We start from the raw sequence: 24792 nt of genomic DNA on the forward strand, positions 1-24792 counted from the left end.
GTGGAATATTACTAGTATCAGAGCCCTATCCCTGTCTCTTCCTGGTCACGTTCCCTTGTACTCCAGCACCCTGAATTTTGTATTAATGGTCCCCTTGCTTTTCTTTATTGTGTGTGTACCCTGAGTACTAATTGGAGCAGCGGAAGTAGGTCGGATGCCCTGGGGAGGTTTTCTGTGGAGCGCACTCTGTATGGAGGTCTTGAGATGGTGTACCTCAGATCAGGGAAAGGAGGTGGAGCTGGGGGCACAGGGAGAGCAGTGCAGCAGCCAGAATAGGAGTCGTGGCAAGAACAGTTGTCAGCAGAGGTGAGGAGGAGGCTTCTGTGGCACTCGCAGCTCCCAGACCCCGTGCAGATGCGGGCGCCTGCGTGATCCTCAACGAGATGCAAGGGGTCCTAGGAAAAATAGTTTTTTAGCTTTGCAGCTTCTTCTGTGCTGTAAAATATGGAAGAGGGTGGGATAGGTGGCCAGCACCAGTCCTCCAAATCCACCTCCAATTGCTTCCATAAAGGGTGGGGCTTGAAATGGGAGGGAAGTTTGAGCATGCTTAAACTTTTAGGTTGATGATGAAAGCTGAGACGGGACTATGAAGGGAGATGGAAGGTTGGAGGTAATAGTGACCCCTGGTCCCTCGGAGCACAGAGGAGTAAGGGTCTGGTGGGGACCAAGGGAGCCCTCAGGGCAGCAGGCCACCATGAACAAATAATAGAGAATTGTGCAAAGAGAACCATATTGAAATAGGAGCTGTCACCGCTAAAGCAAAGAACAAATTCTACATAGTGACCACAAAGAAAGGACCTCTGGCTATAGAAACTTCCTAGGTGCTGGCAGAGAGGCCCCATGGGTGTTTTATCTGGACGGGCTTGCCCAGGTCAGGGGCCTGCATCAGCCTGTGTCCTGACAGGCCCCCAAGGCTGGCCACGTTCTACCTGACTGGATCAGAGGATCCTGATTCACAAAATGCCAGATGGCAAGCTTCAGTGCCAACTGCTGGTGACCCATCTACAAGAGAACATAAATGCCTACTGTCTTAACAGGAACAATTAGACTCCGTAGTTGGTGCTCCTGGACCACAGCTCTTGGGACCAGGGCTCAGAAAGGTGCATCTTCAAGTGTAAGGGAGAAGCAAGGACCAGTCAGTGGGCCCTCATTCTGAGCCATGGCCTTACTGGAAGGCATCACTTCCTGGTGTCTTGAGAAGGTGGGTCCCTGAGGCTACACAGTCTGCACAGTGCTCACCAAACTGTTCTGTTGATTGTTGCTGGGCTTCTAGGTTGTGTTGACAGTCTTTTTGAAAATACATCTCTACCTCCCCAACAACACACACTCCCAGCATGAGAGGTGATGGTCAGGAAGTGTCCCCCCTGAACATGAAGACACAGTCTGTGAAGAAGGATGTGGCATCTGCTGGGCTTCCTCAGCTGATGAGAAGAGGCTGTTAGGTCTCCAGGACCCAAGGTCACTCATTCGGGTCCACTGTGGGACACAGAGGTCATGCAGAGTCCATAACGTGACCTGCCCAGAATAGAGGGCGATGGCATGTGCACATGTGCCCGGGGAGCAGAAGTGAGAGAGATCAGAACGCTGCCCGCGCTGCTCCTGTGGCTCGAACTGTTGAGCTCCTCAGCGTCACTGCTACCCTATGCCAGGTGACATGGCCCTCAGGACCTCGTCCACCTGCCATCGTCCATGCGCCCAGGCTCACTATGCAGGGGTGACACAGGCCTGCTGCAAGTGCTGGCTGTAGCCAGGCCGCAGGACCCATAGTGGGACTGACGTACATACTATAAGGCAACTTGCCCTGTTCCCACCGGACAGTGTGCCTTTGGAGCTTCCCTGTAACTTCACAAAGGTTTGCCTTAGTTTTGTTTTGTTTTTTTTTGCCTTAGTATTTTTAAAGCTTGTCTAATGTTCCACAGTGGGGATGTGCTGTAATCTACTTAACCATGTTCTGTGGTCATCACTAGAATATTTTCAGTTTTTCTACTGTTATAATGATCAGTTTAAAAATTTTTTGTCACCAAGTATATGATATTATACTGTTGCTCTACTCTACTAATAAGTTTTTGAAATTTGGCAAGTTATATTCATTCTTAAAGTTTTGATTACTAAACCCACTCTTTCCAAGGTTTTTGCTTAAATTTTCTTATTATGGAAAGCTTTAAATATAACTGAAAAATACAAAGGATAGTATCATGAGCATTAGGGTACCCACTAAACAGGTTTAACAAATGTCTTTAAAGAAATACATTAGGCTGTTCTGAAAGGTCATGTCTGTCCCCCTCTAATGGTTTTTATAGTTCCTTACCTCGTATGGAATAATAAATCATAGTGTTTTGATTTTTAATTAAATGCTGTATTGTACCTGTCATTCTGTACTTGCTGTTTTTGAGATGTGTGCATGTTCATCTTTTTCAATTTTTATCTTTTTAAAGCTAATGCAAATGGCATTGATGTCAAGCCCCGAGGGGTCTGACAGAACAGATGCTGCCAAAGAGAAGCTAAGATGCTATCACGTTAAATAGGAAGTCCACTTATTCTTTCTCCTTGATTCCTATGTAGATCAGTGGACTCTCTCAGTCTGTTCCTGTGACCTTTCATTCGGTTTTTAGTCAGTTTATTTCAGTTGATGTGGTATGCAGTGCTATAGGCTGTCTGGTCTTACGGGTTTTTGAAAGGTCATTTTTTTTAAAAACCTGAAAGTTAGTCATTTTAGAAGAACTGAAAATACATCTCCTTTCGGTTGCTGTCTGGTTTAAAAGACTGCAAGGTGTGTCTTCCTGAGATGGGCACAGCTTGTCATCAGGTCTGTTGGTGGCTTCTCAGTATTCAGTGACAGAAGGGGACTGCTAGTTCAGTTTATCAGTGACTTCCAAATAAAGGCCTTTAGACTTTTCTTTTAGGTTGTGCTTTTTAGAATTCACAGATGGACAGAAACTGCTTTGTCTTGATTTATCATAGACTTATAAAACCATGTAGGTGGCTGAATGAGATTTAAGAGTTCTTTTCTTTTGCTGTTTTACGCCTACGATTCAAACCTGATTAAGTGAACTCAGGAATTTAATAGATTTGGATAAAATTTGGGATAAGTTTCTCACTATTCAGACTCTTGCTCTTCAAGACTCAGGTATCACGTGGATTTGAATAATGCTGTATCCTTTGAGGTCCACACACGTGCTATCCAAACTCAAGGACAGAAGAGATTTGGATAACCAGGGATGCTGTGTAAGCACCAGGATACCTCCTGACCATGGTATATTCCTACACCAACAGTCAAGCAGTCAAAGCAGCCCTTGTCATTGTTGAACAGCTCTAGTTCTCAGAAAAGTCTTATTTATTGATATATTAACCTGAAATGTGCTTCCCTAGGTTAAGTTTTTTCATTGCTCATAATTCTTTCAGGTGCCTACTTGCTTTATTCATGATCTTACTTTAATTTGCCCTATACTTAGCCTTCCATTGTGAGGGCTTCTCTCCTGGACAGTGGCCTCTGACTCTTCCTGTGGGGCCTTGCCAGCACTGTGGCTCCAGGTAGGCATCAGCTGCCCCAGCTCTGAGCTCTTGGGAGTTGGTACTCTGTAGAAACTGACAAGGTTCAGTCCTCTAAGAGCTGGGATGATTTCTGTCTCCTCCTTCCCAAAAGCCCCAGTGCCTCCTTGGCTATGCCCGGCCTACCAGGCTTCATAGGCCACACCAGTGTCCTGTTGGTTCCCGCTGTCCCCCACCCCAGCTTGCCTTCGGAAGCTATTTGTTTGGGAGAGGATGAAAACAAATTACGTAAAATTCCCCTTCATCTAACTTTGTACCTTAAGTTCTGTAGAATGTTGGTATTGAGTAAATATGTCAACATGGTTAACATAGTTTGAAAATTTTGCATTGTTTTTTTGCAAGCATTGAAAACTAGTGTTGGTGGTAGGGAATATATTGGTTTATTTATTCTTTAAATTTTCAAAGCTATGTTTTTTGTGTAACACTTGAAAATCATGCATCAGCCCCCATCTAAATTATGGAATTAAAAAAATATTACTTTGTTACTATTGTTTGTTTAATGTAACATCTTCACAGTAACATGCCCAGTAATAGATGAATATTCGTTAGGTTGGGGTAGGGGTGACTAGTTCTCAGTAGAGTTTTTGGTTAACGCCATTCCTTCTTTTAATCTTATTTTAATTTAGAGAAAAGCTGGTTAGCTTCATACAGGCACAGTGAGTAATTCAAGGGAGTGGATACTGCACAGAGTGTCTTATCTATGAGAGTTCCCAGCTAACTAAGCACAGCTGTAAGGGCTGCAACGCATGCTTTCTTTCTCTTATTCTCAAAGTCTTTAATATTTAAATATTTTTAAATTATGAAAATATTTTTCAAATACTAATTAAATACTTTTTTCCCTTTCGTCTGTCTTCATTCTGCATACTTTTCTAACAAAGGCCTACCTCTCTTAGTAAGTATTTGTGAAAGGAAGAGAATGAGAAACTGGTGGTGTTCATCTCCACTCTGTGAACTGGTGTCAGTTCTGAGAAAGATGTCCTTGTCACACAGAAGACAGACAATGACTCTGCTTAAGCTGCACTAGGGCATTGAGAACAAGAACTGATTTATAAGAAGGCATGCAGTATGCAGAGGCAGGCCCTCGCTTATTAGGCATTTCTGCAGCCATCAGAGAAATGTAGACAAATTAATTCACTTCATAGACTAGGTTATGACAGAATAGTAACTAGTCCTGTGGGTTCTCAAAGGTTTATTTGAGGTCAGTGATTGAAATACGATTTTAGAAAATGTTCTTTCCTTGGAAATCTTTGCTTTTAAGTTATAGTTTTGTGTGTGTTTTTGTTTTGAGGGATTTCTTTCTTTTTGTTTTTATTTTTGTTTGTTTTTTTCTTTTGAGGAAAGTTTGTGCTTTCAGGAATTTTATAGCATATAATGGCCAAAAATAGAGTGAAACATAAATGTTCATCTTCACTTGAATGCTGCTGCATAATTGAAGAGTCCAGTCTCTCATTCTTATTACTCTGAAGTTAAGTATGGCAGGTCAGCTACAAGGGATTGTATACTAGACTTTTTACAGTGACTTAAGTTACAGCATTAGAGCTTGAGTGGATTTCATAATACTCTTTCACCCAAAATCTGGCTAAAATTCAGAATCACCTGAGAAGGGACTTTAACAGTTACGGCATCACCTATCTCACACTCGGAAGTTCGTAACTCATGGACTTACTGTTTGATCAAGAGTGTCTCCTTGTGTGTGCAAGTGCAGCTGAATGTGCATGTGTGTCTGTGTGGTGAACATTTGTGTGTATGTGAGCGTGTGGACAAGTGTGTAGATGGGACACCAGCCCCACATGCACATGTGCCAGCGTCACCATTCCCAGCTACTTGTCCCGCAGCCATCTCTGTTCAGTGGAAAGTGGAAGCTGGGCCAAGCTTTCTGTTCATGCGAGTTGAGATCAGAGGGCTATGGCATTTCCAACCTGAGCACCAGGCGCTTGGAGATGGGATCTTCCAACAGATCATGGCTTCTGAGGCTCATGAGTCTTGTGGGGTAGTAAGAAGTGAGCAACGGCCCAAACCTCAGTGCTCCCAGTGTCCTTGCGGCCCAGGACTGGATTGGCTCAGGGAGCCTCAGGTTAGGCATCAGTGGGAGTTTCCTTTCAGAAAATGAGAGGGAGGGTTTGGGGCACTTTATTATTTTTTTTAGTTAAATTAAATGTGTGTTTATTTTTCTTGACAAGTTGGTAGTGGTTTACGGGTTGTGTGTTTCTCACCTGATGTCCCTCAGGTTTTGAGGTTAGAAAAGCACTCTTCCTGATAAATGACATTCACGTTGAGGTAGCTCTAGGCTTGGTTTTGTTCTGTTTTTAAAAGAAACCTAAGGAAGAGACGGTGTGGCCGTGGGGGCACCAGTAGGGTCTGTTGTATGTTCTCACTGGGTGTGTTTTCTCTGTCTCCTGCAGTCTGAGTCCTGACGACACCCCCGGGTCTTGTAGTAGCCCTGGGCTGGCCCTCGCAGCCTGTCCTCTCAGGCACGCCACACCTAACTGTTCAGCAAGTGAACAAAGCCCTGAAGAGTCTCCTCATTTTTATCACATTAGTAAATCATGATATTTTGAAGTGTCTTTGACATGAAGGCCACACTCATCCCCCATCACCGCATGCTGGGGGCATTGCCCTACTGGCCTTGCTTGTGCTGACCCCCACCTCTCCTCAGGCCCGCAAGGAGACTGAGTGTTGTGGATATGGAGGTTTCTGAACCTTGGGCCGAGTTGATTGCTTTATGTCATGTCTTTAAGCTGACATGAGACCCACTCCTGCCTGACGTTGTGTTTGGGGCCGCTTCTCTACGTGGCTTCCATTCTGTGCTTCACTGTTAGAAGTTAGCACAAGGATAATGAAGAACAAATGCCAGCATACATCAGAACAGGTTTTATAAAGTCATTTTCTAAGGGAGCACAGAATCCCAAGTTTTACTGACCCTGCAGTGCATGTATAATGCATGTGTAACCTGATCATGGTTTCCTTAACGATGAAAACAAACCAAAAGTATAGGCAGTGACTACCACACTTCACTTTTTACGTTTAAAAGTGTGCTAGTAGCTACAAACCTAATTTTAGTTTAAATAGAAAAATTCCATTGTTTCACGTATGGAAGGGGAAGTGCTGTGTCCTTCTTTTGTTCCTTTAGTGCTTAGAGTACTACAGGGCTTCCAGCTTTGTCAGCAGTGAGCGGAGAGAGAATAAGAACACCTGCTAAGTTAAAGACAGAGACAAGCCAGGCATTCAGGGACATGAACAAAAGCAAAAACACCATCAGACATTAATTGAAAACTCTTGGAAGTTAGAATTCTAGCCCCAGTGTATAAAATTGGTCATCATAAGATTAAGTATTTTTAATGTTAAACATGAATTTCTGAAGGTTTCTGGGAAGTGGGGCCAGTGGTGTGCTGGCACCTGAGGAGGTGCCAGACAGATGGAGATGTGTGCTGGCCACTGCTGTGTCGTGGGGAATGTTCTTCTGCTCACAGTTGTTTTATTGTTTTCTTTCCATATTGATGAAACAGCCAGACCAAATCCGTTTGGAATGCCTGGGATAGTGCCACCGTATGTCCCCCCCCAGATGCTCAACATTCCACAGACCTCTCTGCAAGCAAAGCCTGTGGTAAGGCCTTTCCTTTCCTTCCTCAGCTGGTCTGCCCAGCCTTGGTGCGGGACAGCTGCCTTGAAAGCTGCATATGCGTCAAATCTTGATGAATGCTAAAATAATTTCTTCAACTCATGATATGTGAAGCACCTGCTTCACAGTGTTTGTTGAATTAAAACTTAGCCAAGGCCGGGTTATGCTAATGTGTTCGGGGCCATGCAGGCAGTGTGTATGCATGTGTGATCCGTACCCTCTGTTTCAGGCCCCCCAGGTGCCCAGCCCTGGTGCTCCGGGCCAGGGTCCACACCCATACAGCCTCGCTGAGCCGGCTCTCACCTTGGAAACCAGCGGAAAGAATCTGACTGAGCAGAACTACAGTAACATTCCTCATGAAGGAAAGCATACCCCACTGTATGAACGGTCCTCCCCGATCAACCCAGCTCCAAGCGGCAGTCCCAATCACGTGGACTCAGCATACTTTCCTGGTTCTTCTACGTCATCATCTTCAGACAATGATGAAGGCAGTGGAGGAGCTGCAAAGTGAGTGGTGTATGGAGTAGTTGGTGCTTCCGGGAAGTGTAGCAGCTTCTTAAGTACTTGTAGTCCCCAGGGAAGCCGCCTTCTGGCTGGCCAGCCCACGGCACCGATGGTTGTGCTCAAGTATGCTGTTTGTTATAGGTAGGTGACAGTTACTCTGTGCTTGGACCAAGACTCCTCAGACCGAAAGAAAAGGTTAGATGTTTCCTTGAGGCTTCCAAGGTTGAAAATCTGTACTATGCCAGCCCAAAGCCTTGGCGTCCCCCACCCCCTACCCCGCTCTTTTTGGGTGGAATTTTAGGAAAATTAGTTTGTGTGACCACCAAACGTGGTTAAGTTATCTGGTCAAGTTCTGCCTGACCCTTACTCTCTTTTGGGCTGTGATTCCCCTAGTCCCACCCCCAGAAAGCATTTTAAGTTAGACTCCTGTGGCTTTCAGTCTCTTGGCTCCTGGATTGAAGGGGAATCAGAATTTCCTTTCCTTCTGAATTCAGCAACTTGAACCCCAACTCAGCAGCTCATAGGACTGTTCTTGAAATAACACTGTTCACCCAACCAAAACCATGGAAAGCTGCCAGACCCAGGTTGGAATTCTCCCTGTGGAAGGAGTATTTTAAACAATGTGTGTCCCTGAATAAATGCATTTTCAAATACTTAAATTTGTTAGAATCTGATCGAGAAAGTCTTAAAATTCACAGTCCTCCTCCTCCCCTTACATAATCTTATGTTTCTAAGAAACCTGATTCAAAAAAAGAAAGAAGAAAGGAAGAGTCTTTCTTTTCTTTACATCTGCATCTCCTTTTCCTCGGTTTGAACTCTGATTCACAGTAGGTGCCCAGGGCTAGTTATTGCTCTGTCAGTTTCTGCTGTAAGAAATTCTGAGACACAGTTTCCAGTCTTCCTGCAAATTCTATGGGTGTGTCACCTGAAGCCAGAGATTCTTCCTCTTTTGTCCTCTTTTTCTCCATCTGTAAAATGGGCACCAAGTCTGCTGACCTTGGGCGGCAGTTACTGAGGAGTTTGCTGCCAGCCGGGGATGTGTGCTGTTGTGAAACAGAGAAGCATAAAATGCATAAATATTTAGTTGTTGTATGTGCAATCCTAAAATTCTAAAATGAAGGAAAAAGTTGTAATTTAGCGTTCAAACTTTTAAATTAACCTTCTAGAAAGATAATATATTTAAGACCTACTGAATGAGAATTGCTGCGTTGGGGCTTAGAAATCTGCAAGTGTAAATGAGACCATGTGACTCTTCAGCAGAGAGAAGTATGAGAACAGCTGATAGATGTCTCAGGAGCCCTTTCACTCACTAAGGAACTCTGAGTTTTCTTTTAATAATTGACTCATGTCAGCAAGACCAAGATATCTGTAGGCAGGTTCATTTTGGTAAGAAACATTCTTTCTAGACTCTGAAACACAGGTAGAAATAAGACACAAAGCCACTGTTTGTGGCTTGGAGTCCTGTGCAGGTGATGAGCGTTGTGAGCCAGGAGAGGCCCTGGTCTGGGGAGGTCCAGTGGTGATCCTGTTCCTTCGGGTAGGGATGCGGAGATAATGTGAGTTGCCTGCTTAATTTGGCAAGCTGCCCTGTTAGGATATGAGTTGAACTTGAGTGGATAAGATTGCATGAGAGCCCCTCCCTTTTCTTGTGCATACTCAACTCTGCCCTGTTCCCAAAGGTTCTGATCCGTGTTGCCTTCCCTGGAGCTTTTCCTCAGTCTTAGTCATTTCTCCTACCTCTGAGCTCTGTAGCACTTAACTCTCTATACCCCCAACTCGGGGCATTTTTACTGTTTTTTTCTGGAGGCGCCTCTGGAAGGTGAACTCCATATGTGGGGATGGCATGGGCATCTCACCCTCTCGTGGTGTGAAATGTGGTAAAAAAGGCAGAGCACATCCACAATCTGGAATTGAAAGATTGCTAAGCCTGGATCAAGTTATGTGGCTTAGCAATGTTTTCATTTCCTTGAATCTGTTTTTCCATTTATTATAACAAATAAGAGATAGGTGTGTTAAAACTGAGAGGGAGGAGGGAAGGAAAAGGGGACAGGGAGCTTGTACCAGAGGCTTCAGGATCATAAGCCAGCCAGAGTAGGATCTGATTATGGGCATCCCTTACTTGTGGCAGGATGCTAAGAAGGGTAGTGTTCACGACTTCAGGGTGAGGATTCCGGTTGAAGTTATGTGTGTACACTTTTGAGGCCGTGCATAGGACAGAGAATTGCCCTCCTAGTTCAGAAACTAAGTAGGGGCAGTAAGTCAGGATTTGGTTTACCTTTGGTTTGGACTGAAATTGGGACTCCTGGATCTGCACTGTGCTCTCAGGATGGTCTTAAGGGAAAGAAATCATCCATTCATTTAGCCAAGCAACACCTGAGCCCTTGCCATCTACCGGTGAGCATAGTGGCAGGCAGCACAGACATGGCGTGCTGAGGGAGGCCTGCAAAGAAGTGAGTAGACAAACGAACAGATAACCCAAGTGGTGAGTGTGCGAGGCAGACACCAGACAAGTTGGTCTGGAGGAGGGATTGCTTCCTGAGAGGCAGGATTCGAGCTGTGACGGAGCGGGGGCAGAGCTGGACGAGTGCGGGGTGGAGGAAGGGGAAGCCAGCGTGGCTGCGGTGTCGAGTGAGGTGGAGGCTGGGTGGCGTACATTCTGAATTCTGCTCTGAGAGTGATGGGAAGCATCCACAGTGTTTGCTTGGAATGGTCCTGGGGCTAGAAAGATCCCAGCGTTTCTTTGGAAATGAATTTGCTCCAATCTGGGTGCTCTTTGTCCTGGGGATGGGCAGGTGTCTGGGTGGCCAGGCCCTTTGGCTGGGGAAATTACTGCACAGTTGAACTGAAGTGCCTCTGGTCATACCACCTTCTGCAGATTGACTGTAGAAACATTTTTAATTGCCCTACCCTAAGACACCGACTTGTACAATAGAGAGGAGGGAGGCCTGCACCGGCCCTGGCTGGGTGTGCCCTCTCCTGTTCAGTTCCCTCAGGCATTTGCACTCCTTCCACCATATTCCCCGCAGTACCGGGAAATAATCCTGAATATGGGAGATCACAAAATAAATGACCTCATTTCCCCAGTGGAAAAGCAGTAGCATTTTTTTTTAAAGGTGGTGCTGACGGGTAATGGGGCCTGTTACAGAATAAGCCTCCCCAAAATACGCCCCCAAATAAGCCCCTCCCCCCAAAAAACCACCCAGCTTCCTACAAGTTAAAAAGATAACTGCTTTATATGGCAAAGAATATACACATGCAGTTCACAGAGGAAACACAGATGGTCAATAACACGAAAGAATGTTGTTCACTCTCATTAAAAAAAAAATCAAAGGCATGCAACTTAAAACATAACAAGGTACCTTTCTTTAACCTATAAAATTGGCAAACACTGGTTTTTAAAGATAAAGTTCAGTGGGGGACATCGGTGGAGTTGGTGGGACACGAGGTTTAGGCTCTCCTGGCAGGTCCTCGGTCTCTGTGGTCACCACGACCCACAGGTGTCTGAGGGCTGTGGATCTTCCTCCTGGGAGGGTTTGCACCATCTGTGTGCAAAGATGGGTGTGGGGGAGCATTTAAGAGCAAAAGATGTGTGTATGCCCCAAATGCAGACAATAGAGACATTCCTTATAGGGAACACCGTGGAGCCACTCCAAAGAATGTCCTGATGTGAAAGGAAGTACGTGCTAAGGTGTCCTATGGAGGAGTTGCCAGGTGTGAAAGTGCCTCTTGGCTGGTCTTCAGGTTCAGATGGTGGCACCTTTGCTGTATGTGTGTATGTATGCGTTCGGCAGGCCCTGTCCTTTATCTCCCTCCCTTTTTTTTAATACCTTACCCGGCATTTTAGTCTCTTCAGCTGGGAGTGTTCAGGTGTCTTTCCCATCACACTGCTGGAATGGACTTCCTGGGCTGTTGTTCTCTTGAAGTCAGCACGTGTCCCTGCAGGGTTTGCAGGTCTGTGCCAGACAAGGAGTCTTAGGCTACGAGAGGCCCCCTGCACACAGCTATGGTGAGTCGGGTGTCCGGGCCAGGGCTGAAGCTGTCCCGAGTCTCCTTGGTGGCTTCGCTTCTGTAGAAACGCAGCCTGCTGCTCTTGCTGTGGTTCTTTGTGTGTCAAAGGACATAGGCCGGTGCCTGGGCAGCTATTCCAGGACAATTATTTTGAAGTAAAATAAGAAAGGAGTGTGTTGCCTTCTAACAAAATAACTTTTTTTTCCTATTCCTTTCCTTAGAGTATCATCAACATATACTTCTTTCTCTATTATTGGTTAAAATGTAAAAAACAAAACCAAACCAAACCTCAGGCTGTATTCTTGTCTTTCTTTCCTGGTCTTTGTCAAATCTTTGTAATTCTATTTTGGTTGAATTAAGAATTACAGTTGAATTCTTGTGGAGGTGTTTATATTATTTTCATAGATTTATTGGCTTTTAGAATTTGAGTGTGATCTGAGGTTGCTAATTTTCAGTTTTCAGTTATTTTGTATCTTCTTTCTAATTACCATTTCAATACACAGTTATAGAATTCAAACATTAGAAAATACAATATAGGAACTCCCCCGTGATCCCACCTCTAGAGAGACAACTGTTTTCAAAAGATTGGTGAATATTCAAACACCTTATTTTTTACTGCATATACTAACATAGGGTTTTTACAATAATCAGATCTTATCTTAGGGACAGCAACTTACCTTTTTTCCTTTTTATACTGACTACACTTCTGTAAGTATGTATTCTTATTTGTATGTATATGTGTAAATATGTATGTGTACACTGAATATTGCTTCAGTGTTTTTGCATGTCATTACTGACATTTTTAAATGGATATTTAAAAGTCCTATTAGGAGAGAAGACTAACTTAATTTTTCTCCACTTTGTGACTTCATTTGTATAGATTTGTTCTCTTTCCCTGTACATTTACGTACACATCGATTTCGAGGTATCGTGTCATGGCGGCATCAGTTGTATAAGCTTTGCATGCCCCCATGTGGTCCCTGTGGGACCAGATCTGGGCTATAGAAGGTCGCTGTCAGTGCCTGAGAGACTGTTAACCAGTGCAGAGACCCAGTGCTGTCAGGACCCAATACCCCAAGCTCCCATGGCTTGTCTTGCTAGATACCAGTTGCCACTTGGGGTTATGTGACCTAGAGCTCCCTGGGCCCAATGTGCCCAATGTGAATGGGAGGGCTCTGGGTTGTTTGTGATTTAAATCAGTTGATGAGTAACCACAGTAAGTGACAGCTATCACTATTATTTAAAAACTAACTATGGTCCAGTAAAATACCAAAACATATGACTTCATTCTTAATGTAAAATACCTAAAGAATTTCATTTAGCGCCCTTGATCTGGTGTCCTAGGAAACATGCTTCTTCTAATGCATCTTTTTTCCTTTAAGTGGTATTGGTGTTCTACTCTGAGTCCTGTCAGGCTTCCTCTCCAAAGAAACTGTGTGATTTGCAAAGACAATTACATGTTACCCTGCCCTAGGGTACCCAGTCCCAGACAGGCTAAATACAGCTGCACATTTTCCTTTCAGATTGTTACGCTGTTGTGCCAGACAAATGGCTACTTTACATTTATATTTTGATTTTTTAATATAAGGTAACATTTCTAATATCTTCTCAGAAAAACTATTTTGAATTTTTATGTTCGGTAAAAATTAATAATTATCTATGCCATCATAGGGAGAGGGTCTGTATTTGTTCTAGCCACCAACTGACCCATGTAGGCATTTTATGTCGAGCTCATCTGACTCAGGTGTCTCTGAACCTTCACTTGGGTGGGAAAAGCATGAGAAGTCCTGACAAACACGAAAGAGTAGCATTCGGAACAAGAGGCCCATCTGACTGCTGCATAGGAACAAGACCAGTACTTCTCTGTTACCAGCTTTTTATGAAAGAATCTGAATGTGTGACGCTAGCTTAATTTGGGGCACAGGGAGACTGTACCTAGGGTGTTTGTATGTGATAATCTTGTGGCTTCCCTTGTCAGGGAGCTCAAATCTTCACCCTCTGTCGTAGGAGCACCTGACTGCCAGGTCCCTTCCTCAGAATTCTTGGGGGTCTGTTGAATGAGAACAGGCTGTGGATCAAGTCTCCTTTCCATTCCCGAGTTAGGGAGCATATGGAAATGAAAATGTATGCATGCTTGTTGAAGCTTTACATGATTTAACCATATCTGTGACCTTACACACATATACTAGATAGTGCTACTGAAGATTTGATCTTTCATGTTTTGCTTCTTCCCTTTAGTTTTTATTTTTTTTTATTTTTTTTTATTTATGGCCGTGTTGGGTCTTCGTTTCTGTGCGAGGGCTTTCTCTTGTTGTGGCAAGTGGGGGCCACTCTTCATCGCGGTGCACGGGCCTCTCACTATCGCGGACTTTCTTGTTTTGGATTAACAGGCTCCAGACGCGCAGGCTCAGTAATTGTGGCTCACGGGCCCAGCTGCTCCGCGGCATGTGGGATCCTCCCAGACCAGGGCTCGAACCCGTGTCCCCTGCATTGGCAGGCAGATTCTCAACCACTGCGCCACCAGGGAAGCCCTTCCCTTTAGTTTTATTTGACTTTTCTTTCTTTCCTATTGACAAGTAAGTCAGCTTGTGGCAAATGCTATCTTCCTTTTCTGTTCCATAACAACAAACCACACCCATGGCAGGGGGGCATGTGACCGGTCAGACACTTTTACACTTGGTGTAAATGGACACCAGTCTATTTCCATCCTAGCATCACCAACCTGCTGACTACAAAAATGTGTAGGAGAGAATTCAGTAGTTAGGAGAGTTGGCTACTTTCAACCAGCTTTACTGCAGAAAAAGCCCCAGGTGTCCTGGAATGCAGTGAGGCCTCGCATCGCCTCCTGAGAGTCCGCAGAACCTAGTGGTGTGGTGCTGGCCTTTCTCCTTGCCACCAATCTGGTACGAGGGTAGTTCTTTTCTGTTGATTGCCTGCTGCGTCATAAGCGCATCTTATGGCTTTTTGGTAATAGCATGTGGTAATGTCTGGAATGGTGGGTCTGGGTTTGAATCCAGTCACTTTTGCTGTGGCTGTGAGTGGATTCCTTCTCTCTCAACCTGAATTTTACCAGCAGAGAGTTTTGCCTTGGGGTGAGCAGGAAAATTCAACTTGAGAACACATGCAGAATTCCCTGTGGCCTGCATGGGTCTCAGCAGGTCTCCCCAGGGCACAGCTGATGAAACTTCACATTGACATTAGCAGTTCCAAATGTGATTATGAGGTGGGAGCAGTTGTATAGAATGGAACCTAACTGAATATACAAATAATTCTGAAATCTCTAATCTATCTTGTTCTTCAAAGCAAGGCATTTGTTATATTCAAATATTTTGTTTTCTTAAGTTGTAAAGTGATATAGTTATCCTATTGAGATATTCTGGACTTTAAAAAAATTGGCCATTGTCAAGATTATTTTCAGGCAGAATTTTAGATTTTATAGTACAGTATTAAAAGGTCTTATGAAGGACTTCCCAGGTGGTGCAGTGGTTAAGAATCCACCTGCCAATGCAGGGGATACGGGTTCGAGCCCTGGTCCAGGAAGATCCCACATGCCGTGGAGCAACTAAGCCCGTGCGCCACAACTACTGAGCCTGCGCTCTAGAGCCCGCGAGCCACAGCTACTGAAGCCCACATGCCCTAGAGCCCGCACACCATAGCTACTGAGCCTGCATGCTGCAACTACTGAAGCCCGCGTGCCTAGAGCCCGTGCTCCGCAACAAGAGAGGCCTGCACACCACAACGAAGAGTAACCCCCACTCGCCACAACTAGAGAAAGACCTCGCGCAGCAGTGAAGACCCAACACAGCCAAAAAAATAAATTTAAATAAATAAATAAATAAATAAATAAAAATAAAAGGTCTTATGAGCATTTAGATTATTACATTATTTTTAGTTTGATAATCTATATAAAACAAAACTAAGATTTATAAATAAAAATTCTATGTGATCTTAAGTGGGACAAGCTTTCCACTTGAGTAGTGTTGGTATGGTCTCCCCACCACACTGTACCCATATAAAACCCAGGTTTTATACCTTCTTTGCCATATACCTGTAGGCTACAGTTATGTGATTTATTCATTCAACTGTTGGACACCTGTTTAGTAGTGACTATAAGGTCTTATTATCTTCATAGAGTTTATAATTGAATGATGAAAACAGACAGTAATTAGAAATAGTGCTGAATATGATGCATGCCATGAAGGAAACACAGAAATGAGAATAGCAAGGATGGGGTGGTCAGGGAAGGCTGCACCCAGTTGCAGCCAAGTCGTACAAGATGAGGCATCACATGTATACAAAAACGTCAATCTGTTGTAAAGAGGGAAGGGTGGCAGTCCAGTAGGGCATGGAAGATAATTGCAGTCCATACACCTTACCAAGAACTTGTATCCAGAACGTATAATTTCTTCCTATAAGTCCATAAGAACATTCTGTACATTCTCCACCTATTGTAGAATGTTTGAACAGGCACAACACAAAAGAAGATGTCACACATGGAGAGATGCTTATCTTCATCATTATCAGAGAAGTGCAAATTAGACTATGCTGAGATTCACTGCATTCCCTCCCAAAAGGCTAACACAAGAACAACAAAATACTAAGTGCATCAAGGGCAGGGATCTCCTGCAGGGCTGGATTACAGATCCAACTGTGGCGTGCCCCCACAATGGAATGCATGCAGCACTGAGACCGAACCAGCACTGTGTACAATAGTATTGTTGAGCCAAGACACCTGGACACAAAAAGTGTACAATCGCATGATTCTTTTTATATCGCGTTCAAAACCAGATAGAAGAAGTCTTTGCTGTTAGAAGTCAGAATAACCGTTGCCCTTGAGGCAGTGTCTGGAGCAGGTCAAGAAGGGGATCCTGGGATGTCAGCCCTGAGTCTTGATTTGGTTGCTTACATGATGTGTTCAGTTTGTGGACATTCATTAAGCTGTTCACGTGTGCATTTTATTGATATGTTATACTTAAATGTTTAAAATTGTAGGTAACAAATGTTATGTTTCTTTATAAAACATGTAAATATCCAAATAATTTGTTCTAAAATTTCACAGAATAAAAGTCACCAACCTTTTAAGCAGCTCTATACCACATTCTAATGGAATACTCACTTTGGATGTATGTATGACAAGATTGTCCACTGTCTGTTTCCCTATTTCACAGGTCCTGGTACAGTTATCACGTAACATGTCCTGACCAGTAGACACTCAGCAAATAATTGATTCACGAATCAATTTGTCCAGCTTCTTATCTGCTCACTCACGTAGTAGCTGCTTTTCTCTCGGATTTTAAACAGGATGGATCACTATGCTTTTGGAATACCTAGATTTATTTTTATGCCTTCTCATCACTTGGGTTTCCTCTGCTTTTGCAAAGTTGTAGCCTGAGGTTGCACACATGAGTAGCAAACTTGGACAGAACAGTGGTTTCTCTGAGTCCTCACTGAAGATAGGGAGCCCGGATGCTGGATAACTGGGCATCTGGGCGACCTTGTTTCATGCGGCGGTATTGGGGTATCCTATCCCGTGACTGGGATCAAGGAGCTAGAATTAGACTCCAAAATATCACAACATGGGACACGATTCTTGGTTTAAGATGGGACAGGCTTCTCATCTCTCCTCTTTTTTGCAACTGCTTTTTTTTTTTTTTTTTTTTTTTTTTAAGTAGAACTAAAATGAAGTCGCTTGGAAGATAGAATTACCAAGTCTTAAAATCTCTGTTTGTCAGGCGAGTCAGAAAGGCAAACCAAGTAAAAGCTTTCTACGTTGGCTTGGCTTGCCTTGTGGCCAGCACTGGTTTTAGAAGGTAATTTTGGCGTGGAGCCCTGCAGGGGAAGGGACAAGTGAAGGGTGGATGCCTGTAGTGGCCCAGGCCATCCCTACAGCTCACCAGCATTACATCCCTGCTCAAGCCCCTCTAGATTCTCTCCTCCTCCAGGATAGTGCTTGTCACAAAATTTGCCCAGGTACCGAAGTAAATTTTCTTTTACAATGTGGCCCATAATACACAAATGCACAAAGAGTTTTTGAAATAATAACATTCATACCACATTCACTGGATCTGCTCTGTTCCATTTCTTTTTTTTTTTTTTTTTTTTGGCTACACTGCACAACATGTGGGACCTTAGTTCCCTGACCAGGGATCAAACCCGTGCCCCCTGCAGTGGAAGCGCGGAGTCTTAACCACTGGACCGCCAGGGAAGTCCCCATTTCATTTTTTTAAAAATGCGTGTTAAATCCACTACATTGTTTTCTCAGGCTACTAATGGATCACAACCCACAGTTTTCTAACAGCACTGATTGAAATACCTCATTCTGGCATTTAAGATACTCTGTAATCTTCCCCATCTCTTTTTCCCACTTTTACTTTGCCAAATAAAGTTATTCCCCACATAAGATTCAGTTAACTCCCTGTTCTCTGAGCTTACCAAATCCATTCCCTCTCCTTGGGCCTGGAAGGCGCCCTCCCACCTCTGACTTGTTCGTGTGAGTTATCCCGAGCCTTAGCTCCCATGCCCCTTTCCATGAATAGGAATGCCCCCCTGAATTGTCACTTGACATGTAATACCTTACATTTATTTATAAATTGAGTTAACATGTGACCCAGATAACATTCAATCTTCTACTGCCTGATAATTATCAATTAAATATGATTTTTTTGATCTTACTTCTCCAAGATGACTGAGCTCCCAAAGGCGAGGTCTGCATTTGTCTCCTCTGTATCCTGAGGCACTAGCGCATCCTAGACCATCTTTAAGCCGAGCAGTGAGGCATAAGTTAGGTGCTTGATTTCTCTTCTACAGTGGGTGGTTACCACCTACCTGTTTGAAGTAGGTGGAAAGTGTTCCCGTGATAGGATTCTCTCTGGAGATAGGTTGTTGGGGGAGGTGAGATCAGGAAAGCATAAGGTATCACTGAGTCTGTAGGCTTAGTGCAGGCCCTTATTATTATGAGCATGTGTGGGAAGTGGTCGACACTAATCAGTATTCTTGTTCATTTTATGTTCAGCCATATCAGTGGGAACAAAATTGGCTGGGAGAAGACAGGAAGCCATTCAGAACCTCAAGCACGGGGAGACTCAGGAGACCAAACAAAGGTAGTAAGTCTATGCCTTTTATTCTTTCAAATTCTCCTTCTCTCAGCATGTAGTGCCAGGGATTGGTTTAAAGTAAAATGCTCTCTCTCTTTTTTTAAGCATGTTATTTATGAGTAATACATTGGCAGGGGTGAGAGAGGAAGGAGGAACCCCAGGGCTGTGCTGCCGCCAGCCTGCTTTCTTTCACAAGGCAGGGTGGTGACCTAGTAGAGATCCTCTTCTCTCTGCTCTCTGCATAGCCTTCCAGAGCCCTCATTTCTTGTAGGGTTTTTGTGGTGATTAAGTGAGAAAACCACCTGGGATGTATACATTAAAAATGAAAAAGATAAACTAAATTTTCCTTTTTTTTTCTATTTCTACCTGTTAATATTCATCTCTAGAAATATCTGTTTAACTTACAAAGCCACATCTGTCCCCACATATGAGGCTGGAAGAGGGCTTGTTTTATATAAGGTGATGGAATATTAGAAATCTGTTTAAAACTCTGAAATATTCTCACTGTTGAATGATTATCCTGCAAATAGGTAACAGAAATGCTTTCTGGATGCCTACTATTTGCAAAGTACCTCCCAAAGCATTTTCAGTTGTTCATGTCTACATTCTATGGAATGGAAAGTGTACAAAACACTCGTGAGTTATCCATGAGTTATTCATCTTAAGACTAATTTTGGCACTTTACGTTTTAATGGATAAAATTAAGCACTTGTTGCATACCACTGTAAAGAATACATTTCGTTTCAAAACAGAAAAATGTATATTTTTTAAGGTGCCACAAAATCAGTGAGCAATTATTATTACTAGGATTTAGTGTGAGAAAAAACAGTTTACTGCAAAAATAATAATTGCTCTTGGTAAACAATTAGGACTTTGCTAAAATTTGTAAAGAGAAAACTAAGACTCTCCCTTTGCCTTTCCTCCCCTTGGTCCTGCTGCCTTGCAGCAATCCAGCACTGAGGTAATCATTTGGTGTCCACACTCTTTCCTATTCATGTACATACATTCTGTATTTTGGTGATTGATTGTTACAGAATGGGTATTTTTCACCTGACAGTTTACCATGCACATATTTCTATGTTAGTATATATAGATCTGACTCATCATTTTTAATGGTATTAGCTTGTTCTTTGGTTTTAATTTTTGGTAGATAGTTCTCTACCTATACTTAATTTGGGGCTTTTAATGACCTAAGAGAATGCCTGAGGTTTGTTTTTTGTTTCTTCTTTAAACAACAACTGGTGGTGGTGGTGAAGAGCAGGCCTGACTCGAGCCTAGTTTTGAGTCCCAGGTCCATGAGTTACTGGTCTTGTTACCACGGACGAAAGACATACCCTCTCAGAGCATTAGTTTTTTTATCTGTAGAGAGGATGATGCCTATTTAGTTTAGGAAGGGTCTCCAAGGAAAGCAGAAACACAGGAGTTGACCACATGGGGAGAGCCAGGTGGGACCAGGGTTAGCAACCACAGAAGGCCACTCACCCCACGGGGATCCCAAGGGAGGAGCCATGGGTGGGGGTCACCCAGCAGAAGCTGCAGCAGTCCTCCAGGCTCCCACCCCCAACACAGGCATAGTGGGTGTCCGTTTACCACTTCCACTGTCCAAGGAGGAGTGGGTCATTGTTCCCTTGTCCTCATTGGCGAAGTTGTTAATCACGTCTCTCTGGGTAGGACTCTGTGTTGCAAGTGGACAGACAGGTTAAAGGAGTGGAAATGTGACGTGAAACCATTTTCCCCTCTCACCCATTGCTCTGTAGGCAGAAGGTTCGTCCACTGCCTCTTCGGGCAGCCAGCTTGCTGAGGGAAAGGGGAGCCAGATTGGCACTGTTCAGCCAATTCCGTGCCTCCTGTCCATGCCCACCAGGAACCACATGGACATCACCACCCCGCCCCTGCCCCCCGTCGCGCCTGAGGTGCTGAGAGTGGCCGAGCACCGGCACAAGAAGGGGCTGATGTACCCCTACATCTTCCACGTCCTGACAAAGGTATGCACAGGGGCTGTGGGTGTGGCCGTCATCTCACAGTGGTCACTCCTGTGGAGTGTGTCCTTGTTCCTTTTGGAACTGCTTTTTATCTTACAAGCTACTTGAAACAAAGTTCATTTTCCCTTTTCTAAACTTTGAGAAAAAAGATAGAAGTTTATACTTATAATAAAAGAAGAACTTGGGAAAAGTCTTATTTTCCTCTTCAATTTAATACAAAATATTTTTGAAACTTCTAATTAATGGCACGTCATGTCATTTTCTAATTTGTAATTTTATTCTTTTTATTTCTGATTTCAAAATTTCCTACATCATATTTATGCTATAGTGTCAAGTTAACTTGTGATGTCACATTCAATATCTGATTTATCATCTGTCCTAGAAATACCCAACTTCTGAGTGGCTGATAGCAGTTCATGTAATTCGACTTGTTCCTCTACCTCACTGAGCACTTATAGCAAAAAATGGAATACAGGACCTCGTCGATTTATTATTATCTTACTAAATGTATGCTTAAATAGATATACAGTGTGGTATTAATTGTTTCTGAATCTTAGTGTCTTGAATAGATCTATGTGTACTTAAATTTCCTCAATGATTTGTAGTCTTTATGTTTATAATCACAGACCTACAGTTTAACAAGTTAACTTGGTGACCAGATTTCTCATGCAGAATTGGTTCATTACTGTATGTATATTTAACACGTTTTCATCAGTATCTATACCACCATATATGACCAAACTTTTTTCTTCCTATTTTCTGTAGTCCATCTATGGTTTGTAGAATGGAGTCAGTAAATACAAAAGTCACTCCCATTCCACAGCACTCCTGAGCTGGACTTTAACTGTCAATTGACTAATTTGAACTGCGTACTTTTATATTTTATAAATTAAAGGACATGAAGAATATTATATTTTATAAAATAAAGAAAAATATTATATTTTATAAAATAAAGGAAAAGAAGACCAGTACTACTTATTCAGGTCCTTTAACGTATTTTTAAATTGTAATTGCCTCCAAGTCTCATCTGTTATTGACATGGGTATGCATGTGTGGTATCACTTCTCAGATTATGGTTATAAAGTAAACATTTTATTTTTCAGGTCCAACATAAATTATAAGGGTAAGTGAAAGTTACTGTTGCGGGAAAAGGATTTTGCTAAGCTTAAAGGGACCTGAGTTTGGGGAAGATTGTGCTCTTTCTCTTTGTGGTTGTTTGGAATATGAGGTCCCTGGACTCCCTGCTGTTTGTGCCTTGCCATGCTGGTGGATCTGACTTGGGGACTGTCGGTTAAATCAGTCTGAGTGATGCAAACTGCCTGTCCTCCTCTTCGGTACTCACTGATTTCAAGGGCAAATATTGATAAAATCACTGTGGTTGAGAAAAGTGAACTCGACTATCTTCTGATTTTAAGGTGCCACCTAAAATTTTTCAATATATTTGGGAAAAGTTTAGACTAAAATGTGTGCTGTTTCCTGGGAGCTGAGTAGCTCTGGTATTAAATTGTCCAGGCTGAGACATTTGCAGTGAAGTGAAGCTTCATAGTAAGAATGTAGAGAATTATCAAAGCCTCATAATATTGAGAGAGTAATAACTGACTAGATGAGTGTTAACCACATGTAGGTACTAGATTAATGAGTATGAAGGTTCTGATAAGGGAAAAGACCAATTTTGAAATTAAATTTATGTGAAAGAAAGAGTAAATGCAATGACATAATTAAAAGTATGTACCAATAGAGTTAATATACATTGGAGGTCATAAATATATTTTTATGTTATGAATATACATAAATAAAATTCCTTGTGAATCTCTTGAGATGTACCTTGATAGCATAAAATATTCAAGACAGGACCAGGGTCTCAGGTGCAGGTGGTCGTAGCAGTCATTTGTCTCCTGGAGCCACAACAGAGCCCCTGCTGTGTTGGCAGAGGTGGATGGGGGTGATGAACAGAATGGGGCTTCCTTCGTTTTCTGCCCCTAGTGACCATCATGCCCTCTCATTCAGTGTGACGCGTCTGTTGAGTACTTGGTGCACTGGGGCAGAGGCCTGATACATGCCGAACACTTTAAAAATGAATAACGCTTAAAAGAGTTCTCTTAGGTAGATCATTTTTGTGTATGGTAATTTTTTATGGAAGAGCTTGGTAAAGGAAATTTGTGACTGTTTTATTTTCAGGATGCTCATTTCTTGGATTTTATATAGGTCATTGAAAATTATGAATTTCATTACATATGGCTATCTTGACTCAAATAAAATTTGCCACTTCTCAGCGTTTTCTATTCTATTTGTTGTCTGATGTTATCTATCTAGACTGTTTCAAAGACTTTGGGATCATCTACATGGTTTTCTTTAGTTCTTGGTTCCAGATTAAAAATAAAACAATATAGATTTTATTTTGACTCTTTGAGCATATGTTTTGGTGACAACCTGCTAAATGAACTCTTCCTACACATCTTGATGTAGGCAACTTATTAAGCAATTGATTTGGAATAGAATTGCAATTTCGTTAACTGGAGATAATACAGTATATTTCTGTGAGTTTATTGTAAATTCAACATGAAAAACGTGCAATATTATTCTGCTTTCTTCCATGCAAAGGGTGAAATCAAAATTGCTGTTTCTATTGAAGATGAAGCCAGCAAAGACCTGCCTCCCGCCGCCCTGCTCTATAGGCCAGTTCGTCAGTATGTTTACGGAGTCCTGTTTAGCTTGGCAGAAAGCAGAAAGAAAACTGAGAGACTTGCTTTTAGAAAGAACAGACTTCCACCAGAATGTATGTACTGTAAAATCCATTGTTTGTTTTCCTCGGTACCTCGTAATCTCTTGTGCATTTTTAAAGCATTAGAAGGATCGTAACTGAGTTCGCCCTGAGAGTCCCCACATAAAGGAGGTGGGCTTCATTGGGGCTCTTAGGAAAGGAGGACAAGCCACAGGCTGTTTTCCTCAGTAGCATCCCAGCAATGGTGTTCATTCAGTAAAATGATGAAACAGCAGGTGTATGCTTTAAACTGAACTGTGATCTGGAAACAGTCCTGATGATTGCTGTCCTGCTGTGGTTAGCATGTCCCAGGCAGAGCAACAGCAGTGTCTGCTCTGCTGTCCACGAGATATGGTCCGCTCTTTCGAGAAGTCAGTGTTCCTGGGGAGGTCCCACCAGCTGTCCACAGGGCCGCTTCTGTGCAGTTGGTGTATTGCTGCACACATCCCTGAAGCTGAGAGGGGACTTGTAATGATTTCCCTCAGAGACCTCTGGCTGATCAACTCTGGGGGTGGAGGGAGAAGTGGAAAGACAGAAAATGTTGTTTGAAATTTTGGCAAAAGTTGAGGTCAGAGTATTCCCTCTTCTAGTGAGCCAGTGTAATTTTGGGGGGAAAATCATGCCTTTCTGTTCTAGGTAACTTTATCTACTAATGTAGGGAATGTAAAAGTCACTGTATATTTAGTAGGAAATATAGAAAAGTTTCACAAAACATGCAGTCTAAAATAAGAATATTATGAAGTGTGGAAATTGTAGATTACTAGATCATCCTCTAAACTAAGGCTATTTACTGACAAATCACCTTCTTGTATGGCAGCTCAGTGCAGGCCTGGTAACATGGGTGAAGCTGACCAGTTCAGGGACAAGTGTGGGAGTGGGTCTTACCTTTGGAACTCAAAACTAGAGAGATTCTCCAATGCTAAAAACTCAGTACTATAGATTCCTAAGGTTTCTATTTCTAATTACTATGAGACAATTGTGATTCTGTAAGCCTTTCAAATGAAGCCATCTGTCACTACCCTTACTTGAAGATAGTCGTACTGAGTGGCGTGTGACTGTAGCTGGAGAGGGTGATGCCGGCTCTGCAGGGCCACCTCTAGCTGATGCTCCTACTGCCTTGATCAGGGCTGTAGGCACCATGTGAATACCGAGTGTTGTCAATGGACACTCTTTTCAAAGGCCCAGTACGTTCCAGATGTACAAATCCTCATTCTTTTCTCACGCTGTGTGATTTATTTGCTCAGAAAAGAAGGACCTTTCTAACTTTGCATGGGA

The 24792-nt window shown here is 43.0% G+C and overlaps 1 protein-coding gene across 2 annotated transcripts in view; it reads left to right on the forward strand.

The window, feature by feature from the left end:
* Positions 1–24792, forward strand: part of FAM120A (family with sequence similarity 120 member A) — a 103303-nt gene that overhangs the window by 43001 nt on the left and 35510 nt on the right. For both annotated transcript variants that reach the window (XM_059927063.1, XM_059927064.1), the window contains exons 6-10: positions 7056–7153; positions 7398–7675; positions 18693–18780; positions 20532–20759; positions 23358–23532. In XM_059927063.1, coding sequence (XP_059783046.1) covers positions 7056–7153; positions 7398–7675; positions 18693–18780; positions 20532–20759; positions 23358–23532 — 867 coding nt within the window. The remainder of the gene's footprint in view (positions 1–7055; positions 7154–7397; positions 7676–18692; positions 18781–20531; positions 20760–23357; positions 23533–24792) is intronic.

Source organism: Balaenoptera ricei, chromosome 6 (genome assembly GCF_028023285.1).
Source record: "Balaenoptera ricei isolate mBalRic1 chromosome 6, mBalRic1.hap2, whole genome shotgun sequence".
Lineage (NCBI taxonomy): Eukaryota > Metazoa > Chordata > Mammalia > Artiodactyla > Balaenopteridae > Balaenoptera > Balaenoptera ricei.